The 16,702-nt window shown below is 39.6% G+C and overlaps 5 protein-coding genes across 7 annotated transcripts; 2 read left to right on the top strand and 3 right to left on the bottom strand.

The window, feature by feature from the left end:
* Positions 1-159: 159 nt before the first annotated feature.
* Positions 160-1,805, bottom strand: LOC111803531 (galactomannan galactosyltransferase 1-like). Its single transcript, XM_023687981.1, has one exon. It carries the CDS (start codon positions 1,553-1,555, stop codon positions 224-226), a length of 1,332 nt encoding a protein of 443 aa, XP_023543749.1. The 5' UTR covers positions 1,556-1,805; the 3' UTR covers positions 160-223.
* Positions 1,806-2,012: 207 nt separating this feature from the next.
* Positions 2,013-4,507, bottom strand: LOC111803532 (heptahelical transmembrane protein 4-like). 2 transcript variants are annotated; one of them, XM_023687983.1, is made up of 5 exons: positions 4,382-4,507; positions 4,161-4,262; positions 3,574-3,838; positions 3,116-3,440; positions 2,013-2,813 (listed from the first exon to the last, which is right to left on the bottom strand). In XM_023687983.1, exons 3-5 carry the CDS (start codon positions 3,831-3,833, stop codon positions 2,154-2,156), a joined length of 1,245 nt encoding a protein of 414 aa, XP_023543751.1. In that variant the 5' UTR covers positions 3,834-3,838; positions 4,161-4,262; positions 4,382-4,507; the 3' UTR covers positions 2,013-2,153. The 2 variants fall into 2 exon arrangements, with proteins under 2 accessions (XP_023543751.1, XP_023543752.1); XM_023687984.1 differs by lacking the exon at positions 4,382-4,507 and having other exon boundaries at positions 4,161-4,375.
* Positions 4,508-4,908: 401 nt separating this feature from the next.
* LOC111803097 lies at positions 4,909-6,404 on the top strand. The gene is made up of 3 exons (XM_023687370.1): positions 4,909-5,408; positions 5,498-5,631; positions 6,080-6,404. Exons 1-3 carry the CDS (start codon positions 5,156-5,158, stop codon positions 6,227-6,229), a joined length of 537 nt encoding a protein of 178 aa, XP_023543138.1. The 5' UTR covers positions 4,909-5,155; the 3' UTR covers positions 6,230-6,404.
* Positions 6,405-7,098: 694 nt separating this feature from the next.
* On the top strand, positions 7,099-12,370 carry LOC111803095 (probable amino-acid acetyltransferase NAGS2, chloroplastic). 2 transcript variants are annotated; one of them, XM_023687368.1, is made up of 10 exons: positions 7,099-7,686; positions 8,939-9,026; positions 9,201-9,409; positions 9,532-9,683; positions 9,819-10,329; positions 10,832-10,929; positions 11,167-11,278; positions 11,421-11,580; positions 11,752-11,824; positions 11,971-12,370. In XM_023687368.1, the coding sequence occupies exons 1-10, from the start codon at positions 7,321-7,323 to the stop codon at positions 12,122-12,124; spliced, it is 1,923 nt and encodes a 640-aa protein (XP_023543136.1). In that variant the 5' UTR covers positions 7,099-7,320; the 3' UTR covers positions 12,125-12,370. The 2 variants fall into 2 exon arrangements, with proteins under 2 accessions (XP_023543136.1, XP_023543135.1); XM_023687367.1 differs by lacking the exon at positions 7,099-7,686 and adding an exon at positions 7,910-8,804.
* A 58-nt stretch (positions 12,371-12,428) lies between these two features.
* On the bottom strand, positions 12,429-15,903 carry LOC111803096 (NADH dehydrogenase [ubiquinone] iron-sulfur protein 4, mitochondrial-like). Its single transcript, XM_023687369.1, has 5 exons — positions 15,571-15,903; positions 14,739-14,827; positions 14,189-14,318; positions 13,422-13,451; positions 12,429-12,718 (listed from the first exon to the last, which is right to left on the bottom strand). The coding sequence occupies exons 1-5, from the start codon at positions 15,727-15,729 to the stop codon at positions 12,659-12,661; spliced, it is 468 nt and encodes a 155-aa protein (XP_023543137.1). The 5' UTR covers positions 15,730-15,903; the 3' UTR covers positions 12,429-12,658.
* Positions 15,904-16,702: the final 799 nt, after the last annotated feature.

The following is a 16,702-nucleotide window of genomic DNA, read 5'->3' as shown; positions in this document are numbered from 1 at the left end:
CATGAGATTAAGGGTGTTAAAATTACATATATAATTCCTCCATTGCTCTTTGCTTAGATAGGCTGGAATTTTCATCGCTAGAGTCAATACACATTCCAAACAACCGACAGAGATCAATACTCCTGAGAGGGATTATGACATGAATTTGACAATAACAAATCACTAAAAAGATCATAATTTTATTACTTCAAAACGCTCTAATGTTGTCTCTACATATAATAATCTAGGCCGGATAATCGTATGGTAGTTCAGAGACGGAGAGATTCAGAGCATCCAAGTGCCTGAAACCGTACTTTCTAAGCACCTGATTATCAGCAAAGTTCAAAGCTTTAAGCATTCCATCCCAACAGGAACTACCAGAATACATCTGATTGTGATTCCCACTGCAAGGCTGACACCCCGTGAAGTGGGTGATAAAAGGCCTTCTCCAACCCCCTTTCCCACTTCCTGCATCTCTCAAATACTTCTCCCTAAACGCACCGTATTGCTCGCTCACCTTCTCTGCGTGCCGCCGCCGCAGCTCCCCAGCCTCTCTCTCCATCTCCGTGTACCTCTCGGTGATGTTATCAAAAGTTCCCACAATCTCCGCCCAGTACCCTTCGAAGTAATACTCCCCTTCTAAATAAATCTTGTCCCCCCATTTCTCTTTCTCCTTGTACAGTAGATAAACCAGGCCCGTCTGATCGTCCGACTCTGGGAACTGCTTGTCTGGAATCGTCGATTTGAGGACCTGGCCCCACTTCTCGTAATTTGGGGTTTGTGGGCCCATGCTGGCCCACACGTCCATGAAGTCCATGGACCACTGGCAATTTCTGATCAGAAACACGCCGGCGTTGAGCGCCGTCCAGCTTTTCCGATCGTAAATCAGGTGGGCCCAGCCGTGGGCGACAAAGTTGTGGTTTTTGTATCGATCCAGTGGGAGTTTGAATTCCATGTCGGTGAACAGAGCGTCCGAGTCCACCCACCAAATCCACTCGGCCTCTGGGTGAGCTATCATCGCAGCTCGAACCACCGGCAGCTTCGCCCAGTACGAGAACATTTCCGGGTGCAGCAGTGCATTGTTGTAGAATATATCGTAGCCGTGGATTCGGCAGTAGTCCACTTTGTTCTTGAAGAATCTCAGAAGCAAGTGATCGCCAATGGGGTTCGGGCACGGCGCAGGCTGCGACGCCGAGAGAAGAAGCACCCTCTCGCCGGCTCCGGTGGCGAACGAAGGGTGCCGTTTCAGCCAGTGACGGCGCTTCTCGTCCCATTTCTCGATCCGCTTCTCTATGGAGTAGCTGAGTTTGGGGTCATCGTAGAAGGTAATATCCGGTGGGTCGTAGGGCAGAGATGGATGGCTTTGAGAATTTAGCGAAGAGGACGCATCTGACGGAGGGTCAATGCAGTTGAACTTGGTGTTTGAGGAGTCCAAATTAGTGGCGGGGTTGATAGAAGGAGTAAGGAATGAAGGAAGGGTCCAGAGGAGCAGAAAAACAAGGAATGAGCCGGTGAGGAAGCGTAGAGCGTGGGCGAGACAGGGGGAAGCCTTGTGGCGAAGAGTGGGTTTAGCCATGGATGGAAGCAGAAGAGGAGTGGAAGTGAGAGAAGTCAGGGGCAAGCATGGTGCTTTAAAAGTGATTTAGAAGTCAACAGCCATGTGAATGTGTATGAGTAGTTCAGAGTTATGAGGAATGAAGAGGGCTGCGGAGTGTTGTGGGTAAAAAATGGTAAGCTTGGGAGTAACAGAGTGGACACAATTGAATTTGGTCTTTGGAACTGAAACATTAAATTAGGAACAGTTTTTGGAGAAATCCAAGTGCGCCAAGAGCGTCAGAATCTGTTCCCCGTTTCTCTCTCCCATTCTTCCCAAATTCTTATTTTTTTATTTCAGTTATTCTCACTCCTTTTACTTTGAAAAGTGCCCTCTAATAGATCTCTAACATCAATTCAAACTTCAAAACATAATTGATTTAGATTTATTAGATATAAACTTTGTGTCTAATTAACATTTCAAAATACTAGAGTAGGAGTTGGGCATTGGAAGGCTTATCAGACAGATCATTGAAAAATATTGTTGGAAATGATAAGGCAGAGCAGCATTAAGCAGGTTCTGATCTTACAGTGATGTATTACATAGATACATTCCAACACGCTAAATCCTTGTTCAAATTCTAATCTGAAAAACCTTGCTGGTCGCGCCACTTCAGGTAAATCAGTCCTGCACGATAATGAGTATACGCCCCAGCAACTACTAAAATGTGAAATAGTTGGTGGCTGTGGCCAGCAATGTCAAATTTTCCAGGCATCCATCGCTCCGGAATCCTTGCTGCATAAACCAAGGCTCCAAGCCCATAAAGGATCCCCATCAGTACCTCATATCCTGTTGTGTGGAGTGCTTCGGGTGAGCCCCAGAACAGGATAAGCTTGTGCAGAATAGGGGCGATCCCACACAAGCCCATGCCGAGGAAGAGGGAAGCCCGAAACGTGCGATATTCGGGGGTTTGAAACATTGGCAGCAGAGACACCAAGATAGTTGCAATTCCCATGAGAGTAATGACCCCCAGATAGAGACTGCAAAAGAAGGGGTGGCACATGAAGGAGTAGTAAACCGGGGGGTAGAAGGAGGTAGATATAAGGGCTGCAATTCCGGCATAGTCCAGCCTGAGCATTATGTATGAGACACGCTCAGAGTGACAGGAAAGAAGATGGCAAGTGCTACTAGCAAGCAGGCAAAACATGGCCCCGCCCAAGAATGCAAAGAAAGGCCACCGAGTGATTGGTCTCGTAGCTAAGGGCGCAATCATGTTGGCAACGTCCTCCTTCATACTTCTCTGAATGAAATAAAAGAAAAGGAAAATAAGAACAGAGCAAATAACATATACTGACTTAATGGACATCTTCATTGAAGAAAAAACTTCTGTTGGGATATAAATATCAAAGTCCACACAACACTAGCGACTACAATCTTGATTAGGCCAGCAGAAGTTTGGAAATTAATAGGATAGTTTCAGGTAGAATTTCGGAATATACTAAAATCAGGTTCTTCAGGAAGGTTCCTAATAAGGCTTAAATTCCTAGAATGTAATAAAAATGGCCTGGAAATCCCAAGATTAGATTTGAGCATAGAGCTTACCAGAGCACAGACATCAGTTTGATTTCCATTGGAGAATCGCTGAGGTAAACAATTGTATAGAAGTTCCACCACATGCCAACGAGACAGTGATGAAAGCATATCCATTGAAGTCAATGCAGTCTTCAACTCCTCCCTGAGTTTCTGCAGATCAGGGAAGTGAGGCAAGGAAGGAAGGCAGGTCAGCAGTTCCGCTTGCAATTTGTGCATATCAGCTTTTTTAAACACGTCAGGCAAATGTTGAAGAGGATGAATGTCAACAACGTCAGGAATCTTTGTTGCAGTGTATATGGTGAGGGAAAGAAAGAGGAAAAATCCAAGTAGATGCCTGAAACATACAGTATTCAAATGAAACATACAGTATTCAAATGAAACATACCGTAAAGAAGAAAATATCAGTCTTAGGCAAACTTCATTGCAAAATCTGATGCTGAGCATTAAATATCAGTCTTAAGGCTTACGTCCAAACATTAAGAGTCTCGTTGTGAATGGAAAAGATGCTGAGCAGTGTCTGCTTCATAGGCCAATCAGCACGGTAATGACCCAGAATGAATTCGTTGTCCCTCAAGTAGGCTGGTAAAGCATTGTACTCAACCAGCTGATACTTCACCTTCTTCCAAAGTCTTTTCCCCTTTCCCTCCTTCCAACGATACCTTTGATGGCACTCCGTTGTTTCAGCACTAGTTTTAAATTTCTCAGTCATTTCATCGAACGCATCCATTCCCTGCTCAACCAATTGAACAACGCGCTATCAACTTCAACCGACCTATTCTTCCTCAACCCGATCAATTCAAAACAAGAAACAATTGAAAATTGTCTCAACCCAGATCATAATCTTCTTATTTCCCCTAATGATCGATTGGTTTTAAGTCTTGAAATCAATTTTTAGAAAATACCATTCACATTTCCTCTTCTTCCAAAAACCAAACTCAGAGGTAAAATCAGAAGCCAAAAACACGTTCAGAACATGGAGAATTGAAGCAAGAAAGTAACGCCCCAGAATAAGCAAAAACAAAAAGATAAAAAAAAAAAAAAAAAAAAAAAAAAAAAAAANGGAAGAATCCCAGAAGAATAGAGAGGCTTAGAAGCAAACCCTCGTCCACACTCTAGCAGCAGCAAGGGAAAACAATCAAAATTAGCGGACTGAAACCTGCAATTAGGAGAAGAAGAAGAAGAAGAAGAAGAAGAAGGGGAGTCGAGAAAAATCGCGGACGATCGAGTTAGAAAGCAAAAGAATTGCATTAAAAAGGGATTAAAAAAAAAGCTAACCACTAAATGACGAAGAAATCCCAATGCTGGAGACCCCCACGAGGAGAGAAAGAGAGAGGGAGGGAGATTCGTTGTCGAGATGCGAAGATGCGAAGATGCGAAGATCGATATTAGGTGGCGCAACCTCAAACCGCAAAGCTTTGTTTAGATGTGGAGAACTGAGTTACGTTTAAATTATTGATTTAACTTTTTAATAGCCATAAATCCAAATCGATAATACCCAAGTGGATTTAATATTCGAATTTCAAACCCTGCCTCCCTATCTAAACTACGATTTATTTTATAATTAATTACAGTAATTACGAGTAAAAGATTTTCACAACGAGTAATTGTATAACTGGGCCGTACATGGAAATCTCGACTGATAAAGCCCAATTTTAAATGCGCGCGGCCCGCATTCAGTTCCCAGGCCCATTAAAAATATATAATAGAGGAAGGGGGACCCAGTCGGGGTTTGCAGATCTTACACGTTTCGAGCAGATAGAGGTTTGAGTTGGTAGTCCAATATTGCGTTCCTTCTGATCCCATTATGAGTACCCATTATGAGTACCCATTACCCAACTCACCAACTTCATTACATTGTTTTAAATTAAAAAAAAATCGTTTTGGGTGATCTGGGTAACGCACGTCATTTGTTCACAGTGGAGATTCCTGACCTGCGTCTTCGAGAGGGCAATCAAAGAGAGCGTCAGACTCATTTACTCAACTTCATACTCTGCTACCCTCTCCCTCCTTCAAAAACCACACACTTGGAATTGTTGAGTTCAACACAGGATGGGGAATTGTCAGGCGGCGGAAGCGGCCACCGTGGTCATCCACCACCCTGGGAATCACAAGATCGAGAGGATTTATTGGTCCGTAAGTGCACACCAGATCATGAACTCCAACCCCGGCCACTACGTTGCTCTCCTCCTCACCTCCTCCACTTTCAACTCCCAAAATGGAAACCCAATCAAGCAGCTCAAGCTACTCCGTCCCGATGACACTCTTCTCATCGGCCATGTCTACCGTCTCATCTCATTCGAAGGTCTTTACTTTTTTCTTATAAATTTTATACACTCTTTTCTAAATTATTTTATACAGTTTTCGAAGCTTATTATTTTTTTTCCCATTCAGATGTGCTGAAGGAGTTTGCTGCGAAGAAATGTGTGAAATTAGGGAAGTTGCTGAAAGAGGGAGGAGCACTGTCGGTGGGGATGAAGATCAAGCCCTCGGATTCTGCTTCAAATTCATCCCAAAATCATAGGAAGGTAATCAAATACCCATAACCCATAATCATGCTCCGAATCCAAAAACAATCAAGAACATGGATGGGAAAATTAATGGATTTTGTTTTCATGATTACAGTGTGATTAAAACCCAAAAAAGAAAAGAAAAAACAAAAAGTTGTTTTTCTGAAATTGGTTTGAAATTACAGACCACGCATATCGAGACAAACCCTTTTTGTGCATCACTTCATCAATCTTGTCAGGAATTGAAGTAGAGTTGTCTGTAGAGTGCAGAGGTCTTCAATTTTATAATATTTAATTAGATTTTAATAACAAAAATCTACCTCATATCATGCGCCTTTGCTTTCATCATAATCATAAAGTTTAAATTAAACCAATATCTTCAAATGAACGTGAACATTCCAACTTTTTCATCATTGGGATCTAATCAAACCATGATGCTAACATAATTCTTTTTCAATATGGTCAGCCGGAGCGTCGCCTGGAAAGCAGCAATGCCGGCAGCAGCGGAGGCGGAGGCGGAGGCGGAGGAGGACAGAGAAGTATGGGAAAGCATTACGGTGGTGGATGTCAATGGAGGCCAGCTTTACAGAGCATTGAAGAATTTGGAATTAATTAACCCGATCACTATCTTTATACGTTTATATGTCATCTCTCTGTATTTGCAGCATTATTAAGTTCTTTCCATCTAAACTCTGCACCCAACTTAACTAGTCTAAGATGGTTCCATGACTTTTCTTTAATGTAAATTATGCCCGAGATCATATTATATAATTCCTTAATCACTGTTCTTCAAAATCTTTTAGGCATTTTTTTGTTACCTTTCTGTGGGTTCAAAGATTTGTTTGAAGGTATGGGACATGGGCTGCTTTGATTGGATTCCCACGGTCCTTCAAAAACGTACCCCACTTTTTGGTTCGCCTTGGTTGTCTTATTATTGCATTATTTTGAGCAATAATAATCAAATTTTGGGAGGTGGGCTGGGTATTGTTTGGCGTGGCTTTCGGTACTTTCCTCTTCTTCCATCTTTTTGTGGGAAAATAACCAATTCGCTTTTGCTGCCTATAAAGAAATATAAGTCCAAATTTCTACATCATTGGGTCTTTAAGTTTTGTCTCAACTCGCCACTAAAATAAATAAATAACTAAATAAATCGCTTTGGTCATAATTTGGGCATATGCCGAATTCATGATGTTTACAAGCCCAATCTCCAATAGAATGAGAATTGGGCTTCAATCTTGCACTTTAGTGTGTGTCTTAAATGGCCCATTGGGCTTTCATCGTATTTCTCGAATTGGCCTACTTTGTCATTTCACCATAAAAAGAAAAAAATAAAAAATAATAATTTCTCCACTTGTCCTTTGACCTGGATTCACAGTGGTTGGTCTGTTTTTTTTTTTTNCGTCGGTCATCACCTTCTCATTTGTCATCGATGAATTGTTATATAAAAATAAAAGAATCGGCTCAAAATTGAACTTCACCTACCCCTTCTCTGTTCTTCTATTTTATTGCCACAGAATATTCCCCGAAAATTTTATACTCTTGTCGGCTGATTCTTTTCTGCCCCACCGTGTCGCCGCGTTCGCCGTTCTTCTTCCTCTCCTCTGTCTCAATTTCCTAATACAGTTCTAAATAAAGTCCCTTTTTTTAAGGTTTTGTTTCATTTCCATAAAAGCGGCGGCGGCGGCGGCGGTGGCGGTGGCGGTGGCGATGGCTACTCCCACATCGAGGACGTGGGTTTTTCCGAAGAGTAATTACTGGAAAAATTGGTCTGATTTTAAGGCGGTGGGTGTGGAGCGTGGGTGCAGAGAGAATTATTTGCGGCGGACAGTTCAGGATCCGACATGCCATGAGAGTGGGAGAAGAAAATGGAACTGGGGATTGGCGGCGGTGAGAGGCGGCAAACGGGGGGAGGCTAAAAATGATGCGTATGATAAAGTTCCTGAAGAAGATAGGAGGTTTATTGAAGAATTCAGAGATGCTTATCCCTATATATTCTCCCATATAGGCCGTACTTTTGTCGTCGTTATATCTGCCGAAATTGTGGCTAGTCCTCGCCTCCATGCCTTGCTCAAGGTCTCTCTTCCTCCTTTCCTGAAAAAAAAAAAAAAAAGTTACTTTCAATTCTCTGTCAATGGCGGATGATTATGCACTGCAGTCTTAGTCTTTGTTTTAGTTGCTTGGGGACTTAACCGAGATAGAGAAATCATCGAGTAGACACCCTTGTTTGCATCGCCACAAAAAAAAGTTCTTTTTGTTTAATTATTTTAAACTCAAAAAGTAAAAGCTTTGGAGTTTGTTACCTTTTATGTTTTTGGTTTCTTGAAAATCCGATTTTGGAAGTATTCTGAAGTGGAAGCGCTTTGAAGGGCTACATCAGAATAGAAGTGCTTTTACAAGTTGAGTGTCGATAGATAGAGACAGGGTTTTGTTTTGTTACTCTCTTATCTTGATTCTTGCGTCTTCGTCTCTTCGTTGCTTGAGGGGCTTTAAATAATGTTAGAAAACAGCGAGCGACAAAGGTCATCTGTAAAACTAAAGCTTTCACGACATTTTCTTTTGGTCGCGTCTGCTTTGTTAATTGCTTCTTGTTCTCTTCCAATGGCTGCTGCTCTTCTCTTTTCAATGGCTCCAAACAATCTGATATCGCGATAGCTACTAGCCCAAAAGGATTGGACTCAGCCCATTTGGAAAAGCAAAGGAGCTTGATTGCCCAAAAGGCCCAAATTCCTACGACCCTTCTCTTGGCAGTAGTTGGCGGCTTGTCTATGACTTACAACCTCCACATTTCTTTATTGTCACTCTCTTTTCTCGCTTCGTCTGCCATGGCTACCACTCTCTCAAGCTCTCGGCTACTTTTACAGACTCGGCGAGAGTTTCCTTCGAACGACCTCCCTTGTACCCGTTGTCTAAGAAATGGGAAGGCAAAGTTGAAATTCGATAGAGCAGAATTGTGGGGCAAGGGACTGAAGAAAGTTGGGGAAAAGTCGAGAAAGTTCATTCTATTCAACTACGGAAATGGCGCTGTGGACGTAGAGGAAGAGGAAGAGGATTATAACTCCATAGAGGATAAGCAGTTTGTGCGGTGGTTTAGGGAGGCTTGGCCTTACTTATGGGCACATAGAGGAGGCACTTTCGTTGTGATGATTTCTGGGGAAATTGTATCTAGCTCTAACTTAGATCTTATTCTAAAGGCAGGTCTTATAGTCGTCTCTTGAACCTGTCTGTTCCCATGTTTATATTGATAAAACCCATCTTGTTCTATGATGTATTTCTTTAGTTTTGGTTTTGGCTTCAGTTATCACATTGAAGCCATTTGTATGTGCAGGATATTGCGTTTCTACATCACCTTGGAATCAGGTTCATTCTTGTTCCAGGAACCCACGTTTTAATTGACAGACTTTTGGCAGAGAGAGGTTTGTAACTTGATGTTTTTATATAATTATATGCAATATTGTTGAAACCAAGGACGTGGGTCACTTTATTATTATTCTTTTAGTATACCAGAACAAGAATTTGTTCTTTTTGTAGTTTTCCTTTTCTCAACGTTGTCCTTTTTTTCAACTTCCAATTGTCTGTACCCATTACAGGAAGCAAGCCGAATTTTGTCGGTCAATATAGGGTGACTGACAACCAATCTCTAGCAGCTGCAATGGAAGCAGCTGGAGGAATCCGTGTGATGATAGAGGCAAAGCTTTCCCCCGGACCTTCTATCTGCAATATTCGTAGACATGGTGACAGTAGACGATGGCATGAAGTTGGTGTAAGCGTTGTTAGTGGCAACTTTCTTGCTGCTAAGGTACAAATCTTTTTGTTTTGTTAATGTGGTATTTGGGATGAAACGCCATATGATATTTCTGTGATGATCTGTGATATTAGTTTACTGTAAATTCGTTGAATAAGACCCTACTCCTTTTGCAGAGAAGGGGAGTTGTTGATGGTGTTGATTATGGAGCAACGGGTGAAGTTAAGAAAGTAGACGTAGCTCGTATGCGCGAGAGGCTTGATGGTGGTTGTATAGTGATATTGAGCAACCTTGGTTATTCTAGTTCTGGCGAAGTTCTGAATTGCAAGTATGCAATGATGCTTGTTAGTCCTAATATGTTTTTGATTTCTATAAATGTAGTGCTTATATTAAAGGGATGGAAATTTAGTTGAAACACTAAGAGGAAGAGCCATTACTGATGATTTTGTTGTCTGGATTTCAGTACATATGAGGTTGCAACAGCATGCGCCTTGGCTATTGGAGCTGACAAGCTTATATGCATCATTGATGGTCCTATTCTTGATGAAACTGGACGCCACATCAGTTTTCTCACTCTTCAAGAAGCAGACAAGTTGATTCGTGAAAGGGCTAAGCAGTGTGAGATAGCTGCAAATTATGTGAAAGTTGTTGGCAAGGAAGGTTTCACTCATTCAAATCATTATATAAATGACGATTCAAATGGGGGTATCCATTCACAGAATGGAAAGGCTTCTTTGGAAGATCATACTTCAACATTCCAGAATGGCGTTGGTTTCAGTTCCCATCATACTCCAACGTTCCCGAACGGAGTAGGTTTTGGCTCCCATCACGTCCCAGTATTCCAAAATGGAGTTGGTTTTGGTCATGGGAGCGGGCTTTGGTCCTCCGAACAGGGTTTTCCCATTGGAGGTGAGCGGAATAGCCATTTGAATGGTTACCTCTCAGAATTGGCTGCTGCAGCTTTCGTTTGCCGGGTAAATCCTTCATACTACCAGTTACTAAATCTGAACATGTTCCTACATGGTGTCTCTGGTCTTTCCTTTGTTCTTTTATTGCCTTAAATTTATGCTTCACATGAACTCTCTTCATCTTTCTCCCACACACACACATGTCCATTTCAGGAACAAGAAACAATGCATAATCATGTGTTTCAATGAATCCAGGCCTGCCATCAAAAGTTATGTATAAAATACTTGAGATTTTGTAGGTTTTGTTGATTTCCTCTAGTTCGCCCCCTAAATTTTAGAACTGAAAGATTATATATATAAAAGTTAGAATGCAAAATTTGTCCCCTCCCTAAGAAAATTCCTTGGTTATCGTTACCTTAGCCTTTTATATTTTGTTTGTGGCTCAGTAGCTGTTCAGTTCTTGGAAAATTAGCTGAATTATCCAGATCATTGTTGAATGAATTATTTTCAGTTCATGTTGATGATTGTTCTGAAATGGGCTTTATTGAATTTTTTGTAATACTTTTAGGGTGGTGTTCAAAGAGTGCATTTGCTAGATGGCACTATTGGAGGAGTTTTATTGCTGGAATTGTTTAAAAGAGATGGAATGGGCACAATGGTAGCCAGGCAAGTCTCTTTTTTTAATATCTTTTTCTCAAAGTTATATTATTGAAATTCAACTCAAACAATGGATATACTTGACTATCTTGGCTGTTTTTTAAAAGTTTAATTTTAAAAAACTAAGAACTAAATTCAAATGGTTACCCAACGGGACGGAGCGATTCAATTTAAGAAGACTAAAAGCAATTCGTAGGCCATTTTTGATCCATTAACTGATATGAACGATGAACTTTTTGTTTCAAGTGATCTTTATGAGGGAACACGAATGGCCAACGTGTCTGATGTTCGTGGAATTAGACAAATTATACAACCTTTAGAAATGGCTGGTACCTTGGTTCCGAGAACTGATGAAGAGGTCTGTATTCCAACTTCCATCCTTTCCAGTTTCCTGCATGAACTACTGCCCCATAAGTTATCCCAAGTTTGTGGCTATTGATATTTTGTTTTCCTATGGAGCTTAAATGCAATGTTTTGAGTATTCTGTTTTGTTATTGCAGCTACTTGACTCATTGGACTCGTTTGTGGTCGTTGAGAGAGAAGGTCAAATCATTGCATGTGCTGCTCTTTTCCCTTTCTTTGAAGAGAGATGTGGAGAGATTGCTGCCATTGCAGTTTCTGCAGAGTGCCGAGGACAAGGGCAAGGCGACAAATTGCTTGGTATGATAATGAATGGCTTTATCACTTACTTTACGAAAGGAATGAATCCTGTTTAGCTCATTAGGTCGTGGTTGGTAAAAAAAAACATAAAAAAACATAAAAAAACATAAAACATAAAATTNATCTGGGTGCCTTGCTGTTTCCATCAGCTGATACGTAATTTTGCTGCAGATTACATGGAAAGGAAGGCCGCCTCCCTAGGACTGGATAGGCTTTTTCTGCTGACAACACGAACTGCAGACTGGTTTGTTTGCTATCTTGCCTAATTTTATTGCATGTCTTCCCCTGCAACATCTTACATATTGAAATATCTCCGTGGTTATAGCTTTCTATCATCATTTAGTTGATTTTGTCAATGGAAGGAAATGATGCTCCAGTTGTGTATAACAGGTTTGTGAGGCGTGGTTTCTCAGAATGTTCATTTGAATCAATACCTGAAAAGAGGAGAAGAAGGATAAATCTATCCCGGAAATCCAAGTACTACATGAAGAAGCTATTGCCAGATAGGAACCGGATTGGTAGTGTCGATAGGGCGTTGGGTTGAGGCTTGATTGAGCATTGAAATATGTCATGATCATAAGAAAGCAAAACTTCCTCTTGGCTACCCGGTTCTTGTTTTATCCTGTATCCATGTCGGTCATCATGTCGTCCAACCTTGTGGGTTATCGTTCATGTTTGTTTGTGAAGATCTGTATCTGTTCTGCTAAAATGAAGTTGATTACAGGTCACACTATAATTTTGATTGTCTGCTTCATATCAATACAGCGCTATGCAGTGTATATTCATGAGACACCAAGGTTGTATTTCTACTTCGTTTGGCAATTGTTTCGTACATAAATAGTGAAGAAGTCAAAAGGGTTCCACAAGTTAATTACCACTGGTTTAAATGCATACGAACTTCATTCGATGTTCTGTAATGGTAATGTAAAGAGAACAAAAGTTACAAGGTCAAGTGAGTAAACACCACCGTTCCCACTTATTATAACCAACTTCCTCAAAAATAAGCAACGAAATGAACTACACAAACCCTCCAGTCTGTTCCGCCTCCAACTAGACGAGAAAGAGTGAAGAATAAGGTTTAAGCCTCCTTGGCTTCAGGATGGCCCTTCCACTTGAAATTGTCCGCATATGCCTTCACCTGCAGTCAAAACAGAGGGTTAAAACAGAGGGTTATAAGTTTCTGTTTCTTTATTTTGGGTTCTCCCGGTGAACTAAAGACATCCAAGGGTTAGATGACATTAAGAAACCAAGCAGCATCAAAATCCCTTCATTACTGGAATGTTAACATGATTAACTTTCAAACCAATAGCAAGATCTTCATCCTCCTTCTTCCTCATCTATCTAAAAGGAAATCTGAACTGGTAGGGCATCTAAACTACTCCAGTCGTAACAATGAAAACTGATATAAAGTCATCTGGGAAAGAATTAGCATATACTAAGAAATAACTACTGGTACCAATTGGAAACTGACACTGAGCTCCCCTAAACTAGCCACAAGAAGACTCTAGATTGCAAAAAAGATTTATAATTCCCATACCAAATGCCCTGAAGGCCACAAAAATCGGAGGATACAATAAAATGCCAGCAGAACTCTAAAAGATTATGAAAGAAGTTGCATATGATAAAAGAATGAAATTTAACACGAGGATCATTCCAAGAAAATAGTTGAAGTTTGCACAACTGCCAGAGAGCTCAAGGGACGAATCAATCTACGGTTCAGTGTGAACACTATGGAGAGCCAGCAAACCACTCCTCCCCCCTCTTCTCCCAAATTACATTCACAGAAGTATAGACAAAATACAAGCTCAACGAAGTTAAAATAATGGGAAAGAATCTCAAACCTTCAAAAGTGGTGTGTGGTGCTTCTTAACCTACAAAAAGGAGAGAGAAAAAAAAACAAAAAATCAACGAATGAATTAGAAATTATCCCTCAGTGTGGGGATTGTCTCAATGTAACCTCATAATTATATGCAGGCCAGAAAAGTGATCCCTAAATCTGAACATGAAGGAAACAATTAAAAAGAAAAAGAAGTCCTTTAAGAGTCCATTCTCCAGACTCCGATGATGATAAAATTGTAATGCAATATCAACCGAATGCTAAATAAGGAAAATGAACTCTCTGCATCTAATGGACCAAATTTGGAAGAAAAACTGGCATTTCTCCCCTCAAATTTCTCCTCTCGAAATTTCCGAAGTTTTAGCTTTGAACTAATACTAGGATGTTAAAAAACAGAATTCATTTCCACTGTCTTCAAAAGTAAGATCTTACATTCAGAGTCAAACGCCATATCATAGCCCAAATGCAGAAATCGTGAAACATATTAAACAACCATGTCCAAGGGCAATTTCATTTTAGTTATATTTATTTAGAATTAGAATGCATTGTTTTAACCTTGTGGAAAAGCGACGATCTATGGTAAAAAGAATATATTAGAATATATGGACAATTAATCAACACCGCCAACTATAATTGTTACATATTTGGAGGCAACTGACAGAGGAAAAATAACATAGTTAATAACCAACCTAAGATATGACAACTCAAACTACATAAAGAAATTACAAGAATATATTTTTTTTCTTTCTAAATGGTTAAACGAAGCATTACCACATATTCCCATCCATGTTTGTCAGCAAATTCCTTTGCAGCTTCCTCACTATCAAAAGACAGTGCCGAATCCCCTACGTTGGCGTAAGGGTCCCCAGTAGAAGTCCACCCCATCAATGGGTTTTCCCACCTACGAACATGTCAATAAGCATAGAAAAACTATTTACCCTTCTGTTTGTGTATTTTCCATTTTTAAAATGAGAAACCGAACTTTTATGAAAACAGATGAAATATTACACACAGGCAATACGGAAAAGAAATGCCTGAGCAGAGCAACAAAAGTATAAAAAAAAAAAATAATAAATAAATAAATAAAAAGGACAAAAATTATGAGGGGAAAAACTCCCAACTGTTGAAAGTACGAGAACAAGGATCATTAACTTTTAGGCACTTGAAGTTTACCCAGTAAAACATGTTGTGCACAATATTTTACTCAAGCACCTAGGAATCTCCTAGAACTAAGTTCAAATTTCTGTTAACTAATGAAGCAACAATTTCCGATTTTTCAAAAAATAAAACTCAGGAAAAAGAAAGAAAAGAAGGTTCGTACTTTTGTGTTGACATAAAATTGATTTTCCACTTGCCAACCTTGCCTGATCCTTGCTGGGATGCAGTTCTAGCAGGAGAGTAAATTACAACCTGATATAATTTCATAATAGGAAGATAAATGAATTGAGATGGTCGTATAGAAAAAGATTAACACAACAGGAAAATTCAATGCCATGGCTCGACATATTAGAATTACAAGATTAAACCTCAATACATGGAAAAGTTCAATAGTCCAAAACATTTAAAAGAAAAGAAATTTCATGCCAAAAAAATGGATGATTCAACAACTGGTCCTGAATAACTTAAAGAGACTGTGAGATAGTCATTGATCAAGCCTTTTGTTAAATCAACATAAAAAAAAAATGATTTCTGCCAAGTAACTGATTAGGATCTTGAGAGAGAGGGCAACCGACAGCAATAGTGTAAAAACGAAAAACGAAATGTGCAGTTGTTCTTTGTGATTGAACCTTGGGCTCCTCTACAAACTTTAACCTTATTTTAATCAACTTTTTGGGTATCAGTAGACTATCAACATCAATGGTAATGTCGTGGTGAAAAATAAACCGGATATTTCCATCTCCTTATCGGAGCCGTCTACATTTCGACATAGAATTAACAAAGTAGCACCTAATGGGTTTAGCCACTGCAGACCATTCAAAAAAGGCCCAGCTAAAACCAAGCAAGAATACCCAATCAGACGGGTATAAGAATACCTAATCCCCAAAAACACATCGTTACCATCCAATAACCCGATCCCTCGAAATTAAACAAAAACGCAAGCAATCAGAAACTCATTGATAAAAAATACAGAAAATGAATGCCTGGGCTATTACCCTTCTGGTAAGGTGTTCGTCTGGAATTCCAGAGACCATGCCGATCTCGCCGGGCTTCAATTGAACCAAGGAATCAGAAGAAAATGGCCTGCAGAAAGGAGCCACAGTACCACGAAGAGCACGACTGTTGCTCCAGATCCGCTGCAATGGATTAGCCATCCGTCGATGAACAAAATTGGACGCGAAAACTAGTTTTCCGTCTAGCTCGTCCCCCGTTACGAACACAGTTCCAACTCGATTATACTTCGCACGACGGAGAAGAGATTTACGCTGTTGTTTTCTTCAAAACTTGTCGAAAATGCATCTGCGAGCGCCTTTAAAATAATACGAAAACATTAATAAAATAAGCAAGATAAAATAATAATTAATAATAAAGCAAAAAGGGTTTGTAACTATTTACTTCAAACTTTAATTCTTAGATTTAGTTAAATTGTGACATTATTTAATCATAAAATTAATTTACGATTATATATTTAATTTATCAATAAAAATACTCATGGTTAGAGCAATTGACCCCTATATAAAAAAATAAATAAATAATTTATCAAAATGCCAACAAATAAATAATTTATCAAATATATAAAAAAATAAATAAATAATTTATCAAAATGCCAACAAATAAATAATTTATCAAATATAAGTTAAGTCATCTTAAACATAATTCAATTAGATGCTCCACCTTTAAAATTTCGGGACATCAAAATAACACCACAGTATAACATTACAGAAAATAACATTGCATCTATTGTTGAGTGGACATGCATAACGTAAAGTTTAGTGAAACGTTTGAATCTTTTCTTATGGATCTAAAAAAATCAATAGAATGATCTAACGTTTAACTGAATTTTATTAAAGGTTCTTACGTTTGTGTTGTATTAGAATTCATACTCGACAAAACTCTCAATAGACTGAGAGAGACCTCACCTACAATTTCTTATTTTAAATCTCTAGAAAGAGGCAGCTATTCTTAGAAGGGTCGTTTTAAAGCTTTGTGATGGGCAAAAGTCGATAATATCTTTTAGCAATGGGCTTTGCTACAACTTGTTATAGTAAGTGTTTTTTTGTCAACACGACGATATTATGACACTCCTACACCATCGTCCACTAGCTCTCCACAATATATTTAGTCTCC

Source organism: Cucurbita pepo, chromosome LG10 (genome assembly GCF_002806865.2).
Source record: "Cucurbita pepo subsp. pepo cultivar mu-cu-16 chromosome LG10, ASM280686v2, whole genome shotgun sequence".
Lineage (NCBI taxonomy): Eukaryota > Viridiplantae > Streptophyta > Magnoliopsida > Cucurbitales > Cucurbitaceae > Cucurbita > Cucurbita pepo.
The sequence above is the reverse complement of the archived record's forward strand: the minus strand, read 5'-3'. Positions and strand labels throughout refer to the sequence as shown.